This window comes from Vulpes lagopus, chromosome 12, assembly GCF_018345385.1.
Source record: "Vulpes lagopus strain Blue_001 chromosome 12, ASM1834538v1, whole genome shotgun sequence".
Taxonomy (NCBI): domain Eukaryota; kingdom Metazoa; phylum Chordata; class Mammalia; order Carnivora; family Canidae; genus Vulpes; species Vulpes lagopus.
Window position 1 is genome coordinate 38933119 of NC_054835.1, and position 5442 is coordinate 38938560.

The 5442-nt window shown below is 59.2% G+C and overlaps 1 protein-coding gene across 1 annotated transcript; it reads left to right on the forward strand.

The window, feature by feature from the left end:
* Positions 1-1296: 1296 nt before the first annotated feature.
* Positions 1297-2991, forward strand: CSF3 (colony stimulating factor 3). Its single transcript, XM_041723706.1, has 5 exons — positions 1297-1388; positions 1500-1654; positions 2077-2184; positions 2325-2471; positions 2827-2991. The coding sequence occupies exons 1-5, from the start codon at positions 1376-1378 to the stop codon at positions 2989-2991; spliced, it is 588 nt and encodes a 195-aa protein (XP_041579640.1). The 5' UTR covers positions 1297-1375.
* The last annotated feature ends 2451 nt before the right edge of the window (positions 2992-5442 follow it).

Genomic DNA, 5442 nt, shown 5'->3' on the forward strand with positions numbered 1-5442 from the left:
GTCAACAGGTGAAGGCCCTGCCAGCTGTGGCCACCAGGGGGCACCCCCACCCCAGAGATGCCCTCACCCAGACAGACACACCCACTCCTCATCAAAAGGTGTCCTTCCTTGGCTGGTGCTGGGGTAAATTGAGACAGAAAGTGACAGCCTTGGGCGTGGCAGGGCAGCCGGCTAGGCAGGCCCCGTGGCCCGTGGGAAACCTTCAAGTCTGATCTGAGGCCCAGGCTGCAACCCTGAGTCGGAATCGGCTCTCCTTGACCTTAGGCTAGGCCTTTCCCTCTCTGGCCCAGTTCATGGGGTTTAGAACCGAATCAGAGACTGGCGCGGTTCTGGGGTTTGGGGCTAGGGCAGTTTCTTCTCTCTGCCCCCCAGCCCTTCCCCGCCTCAGGGCAGCGCACACTGGCAGGCGGTGACCGGGAAGCCACGTCAGGGACCTTCCCCCAGCTCCCAAGTGCTGGGACACCACTGGAGGGAGGGGGAGCGCCGAGGAGGAGGAAGGGCAAGGTCAGGTGAACCCAGAGCCCCAGAACCTCAAGGGTCTTGCTTCATTTGGGACAGACATCCGGTTTCCTTTGGTTTCTGCCAGGATTCCGGGGGCTTGGAGGCATGAGTCATGGGGGGGAGTGGGGGGTTCCCAGCTAACCAGTTCAAGACAGGGACCTGGGATGGTGCCCATCAAAGTGTGGGGTGGAGACAGGAGGCTAGATCCCAACGGCCCCATCTCAGGCCCCTGGCCTCTCAGGAGGGGGACTCAGGAAAGCAGCCTCCTGGGAGTTTGAGGGGTAGAAAGGGGGGCAAGTAGCTTCTTCCTTCTCCAACTCTAGACTCTAGAGTCCAGGGAACAGGTAGCTTGGGGATCCCAAGGAGGGTAGCGCCAGGGGGCTACTCCCACAGATCAGGCAGGGGAGGGAGGGAGGGAGGGAGAGAGAGAGAGAGGGAGGGAGGGAGGGGCTGCCCCTGGCCTGCCTGGGCAGTGTGGGCCTGACTGGCCTCCAGGCTCCTTGGCTCTTATCTGTGGCTCAAGCTCACTTAGTTCAGTGCTTCAGATCAAACACCCTGGGGCAATTCGGGCCTGGGCGGGGCTGAGGGGAGGAAGAGTGTGAGGGGGATCAGACGTCAAAGAACGATCAGAGATTCCACAATTTCACAAACTTTCGCAAACAGCTTTTTGTCCCAGTGCCCCCCTACATTGTCCTGACACCAAATTTGCATAAATCCTAGGAAATTATTACTAAGCCCTGGTCGTGGCACCAGGTAATTTCCTCCCAGGCCTCCATGAGCTCCTCTATAAAGGCCCTCTGGAGCCTGTTCCTGCCAGAGCCCAGAGCCTGCAGACCCACCCAGACCTTCGGCTAAGCCTGCTGCCCAGAGCCCCATGAAGCTGACCGGTGAGTGTCCTGGCCCAGGGAGGGAGGCTGGAGTGGCAGAGGGCTGGGAGGGCCCCCAGGCCCTGCAGTGGACCGCAGGGCTCCTGAGCCCCCCACCCCATCTGCTCTCAGCCCTGCAGCTGCTGCTGTGGCACAGCGCACTCTGGATGGTGCAAGAAGCCGCCCCCCTGGGCCCTACCGGCCCCCTGCCCCAGAGCTTCCTGCTCAAGTGCCTAGAGCAAATGAGGAAGGTCCAGGCTGATGGCACAGCGCTGCAGGAGACACTGGTGAGGGAGAGCACCGGAGGGGACCTCGGGGCTGGGAGGGGGTACCCAGAGCGGACAGCTGAGGGCAGGCACAAGGGGGAAGAGCTGAGGGTGGGAAAGGGAATGGAGAGAAGATATGATCAGGGAGGGATGTGGGAGAGGAGAGACCCAAGGGAAAGGGAAGAAACTTAGAGGTGGAGCCATGGAAGCCTGGCTAGGAACCGGGGAACAGAGTGCTCAGGGACAGTGCTCACAGCAGCTGCTGGCTGGCGGGCCGGCCTGCCAGGATCGCCGTGGAGGGCAGGATGGGGCTGAGCAGCCTGGCAGCGGCCTGGGAGGGCTGGGAGAGAGGGGAAGACCTGGGAGAGATGGGGAGGGTTAGGAAACAGGAGCAGCCGTGGCCCTGTCAGGTGCCCCTCACTCAGCATCCTTCCTGTCCCCAGTGTGCCACCCACCAGCTGTGCCACCCTGAGGAGTTGGTGCTGCTCGGGCACGCTCTGGGCATCCCCCAGCCTCCCCTGAGCAGCTGCTCCAGCCAGGCTCTGCAGCTGGTGAGTTTCTGGAGGGGAGGAGGGAGACAAGGAGAGGGAAGGATGGTCTGGAAGTCTCCCTGGACCCCCAGGCTCCAATGTGGGGCCCTGAGAGGAGTGTCCCAGGCAGCACGTCCTGACTCCTCTACTCCATCCCCCAGATGGGCTGCCTGCGTCAACTCCACAGCGGCCTCTTCCTCTACCAGGGCCTCCTGCAGGCCCTGGCAGGGATATCCCCCGAGTTAGCGCCCACCTTGGACACACTGCAGCTGGACATCACCGACTTTGCCATCAACATCTGGCAGCAGGTGAGCCTCATGGGAAGCGGCAAGCCTTAGGGGCCTGGATGGAGCCGGTCCCCAAAGATCAGGCTGCAAGCCTGGGATCCCGGTTCTTTAGGGCCAGGGTGAGAGCATTCCCAGGGTGTGTGTCGGGAGCTACCACTCCATCCCAGGCCCCTCTTGCTGCTGGCCCTTCCCCGCTCTCCCTGGATGAGGGCAGGAACCAGGTCACTGGACCCTGAAACAGACCTGGGTTCAAGGCCTGACTCCACCATTAACTGCTTGGTGTCACCTTCCATGGCCTGTCAGCCCTTTGCATTTCCTTATTCAAAAATGCCCACTCAGCAGGGCCTGATTGCAGATCTCATCTTTCCCCCCACAGATGGAAGATCTAGGAATGGCCCCCGCCGTGCCACCTACCCAGGGCACCATGCCAGCCTTCACCTCGGCCTTCCAGCGCCGGGCAGGAGGTGTCCTGGTGGCCTCCAACCTGCAGAGCTTCCTGGAGCTGGCATATCGCGCTCTGCGCCACTTTGCCAAACCCTGAGCAAAACCCTCCCCAGCCAGTGTATTTATCTTTATTTAATATTTATGTTTATTTAAATCTAATATTTAAAGATGAGGACAAACAGAAAGGAGCCCTGCACTCTTGGGTCCTTCCTGCCGTCTCTGAGTTTCATTCTCCTGCTTTTGCAGGAAGAAAAGCCCCTGTCTTCCTGTCCCCTGGACGGGGAGGTAGATAGGTAAATACCAAGTATTGATTCCTGTGACTGCTCCCTGGCCTGGCTCTGTGGTGGGCACTGGGTAGAATCCCAGTGACCCCTTTACCCCAAGGGTACCCACCTTGAGGCCCTTGGAAGCATCAGGAAGTCTTCCAGGTGGGAGACAAAACAACCCTGTTTAATATTTAAACAGCAGTGTTCCCCTACTGGGTGCCCCCCCACTCTGGCCTCACCAACTTGGCTTGCACGTGCCAGGTGGGCTGTCTCGCTTCTCCTCAGGTCCCCTTCCCCACAGGCATCAAGCCCGGCAGAGGCAGCCAAAGTGGGGAGGCTTGACCCTGGGGTCCCACGAATGTGCTGGGGAATCTAGTTTTTAAGATGTTTTCGGGAATATTTTGACTTCCAGTAATGGGGAGCCTCAGCATCACTCTCTCCTCTTTCTCGATGCCCTATGGCAACAATGACAGGCTCCTGACACCTGTCCCACTCTCACCAGGGTCAGGATTCTGACCCTTCAAGGGCTGGCCAGCGGGTCATGTGTCAGCCCTACTGAGGGGGACTGGAAGTGGGGAGGGAAAGATGGGGGGGGCGTTATGTGACACGTGAGAGGAACACGCAGCTCTTCACCCTCCACCTCTGCCCGTACCTTCTCACTGTAGCCAAACTTGGTGATAATAAAGTATTTTGTTTGTCTCCAGTAAATGTCCTTCCTCCTTCTTGGGTCCAGCTGGTGCCCAGCCAGGGGATGGGAGGCGGGGAGTTGAATGGTGGTGGAAGCCAAGAGGGAGGGAAAGAGTGGGTGCAGGAGGCCATCCTCTAGCTCATCAACGTTCATGCTTTTAGCAGGGATTTCTCTTGTAGGGACGCTGGGCTGGTGCCAGGCTAAGTGCTAGGGATGTGGCAGCAGACCAGGCAGGCATGGCCCCTGCCCTCACAGAGACACAGCCTAGTGGGAGGACAGGACGCAGATGGGTCACCACACAGGCAGAGGGGAACGTGGGGTTGGGGTGGGGAAAGGGAAAACTTAATGGTCCAGACACAGACACTGAGGCAAGGGAGGATTTAATATTTGTCATCTTCCATAAACTCCAGCCCATCCACGCTCACAGGTGCCCACAAAGGTAGAATGAGAAGTGCCGTTTAGAGATTAGGATCTGAGATCAAGGTTTCAACTTGGGTCAGAACTCAAGCTGATCTGAGCCCTGCACTCCTCTCCCTCAAGCTCTGCCTCTGATGGGCAAGGGAGCAACCTCATGCCAGCCACCATCTTCCTGCTGCTCTCAGCCTCAGGGGCTGCCGAGCCTGAGCTCACAGGGCGGCTGGGCAGGTGCATGTGAGGGAGATGCAGAGATTGGAGGGGCTGCTGCACACCACAGGTCAGATGCACTCCTGTGTCCCCAGCCGAGGATGTACCTGTGGTCCCAGGGTGCTTCCACCAGACCTGTGAAATCCAGACTGCCAGCTGGTCCCCAGGCCCCCGTCTCAAGGCTTCCCCTTGGCTCTTTGGGCACCTCCCACTTCCTTTTTTTTTTTAAGATTTTATTTATTTATGAGAGACAGCAAGAGAGAGCGAGGCAGAGGGAGAAGCAGGCTCCACGCAGGGAACCTGACGTGGGTCTCCAGGATCAGGCCCCAGGCTGAAGGCAGCACTAAACCCCGGAGCCACCGGGCTGCCCGTGGCACCTCCCACTTCCCTTCCCAATCTGGCTCCTCAGAAAGGAAGGGCTGGCTGAGCAGGGCCAGAACCCCCAGCTGCATGGCTCAGAGCCCTCCTTCTCCACTTCATCCTGAAGAAACCAGGACTTGGGAGATGTGTGTACAAGAAGATCAAGGGTTAAACAGATCCAGCCCCTCAGCCCCTAGTCCTCCTCTGGAGAGGGGCAGATCAAACTGGAGCCAGTCAGGCTCGGGGTGGGGTTGGGTCTCCTGGGAGAGCGTCAGAAGGACAGGACACCCTACCCCAGCACCAGCAGGGCCTTTAGCCAAAACCTCTCCCTTCTCAGAGTTCAGTCTGACTTTGGGGTGTGAGGGTAAGCAGCGGGCGTGTGTTGACTCCTTACTGCCTGGTGCCAGTACGAGGAAGGGAAGTCCTGCCCCTTCTGAGCGGACAAACACAGGAACCCAAGCCTGCCCAGCCCTGCTCTGCACACCTCTCCTGCTCTCCTCAGCCAAGGACTGGGCCTCTTCCTGGGCACAACACATGGGATTCTAAGGAGAAGATGCTGTTCCCTGCCTCAGTGGGACACAGGCACTGACATCACTTAGAATCACAGAGG

What these genes read in the sequence shown, in the direction of transcription:
- CSF3 (XM_041723706.1), top strand. An exon ending in CAGCGCTGCAGGAGACACTG is followed by an intron (nt 1,655 to 2,076) that starts GTGAGGGAGAGC and finishes TCCTGTCCCCAG; the next exon opens with TGTGCCACCCACCAGCTGTG. An exon ending in CCAGCCAGGCTCTGCAGCTG is followed by an intron (nt 2,185 to 2,324) that starts GTGAGTTTCTGG and finishes TCCATCCCCCAG; the next exon opens with ATGGGCTGCCTGCGTCAACT.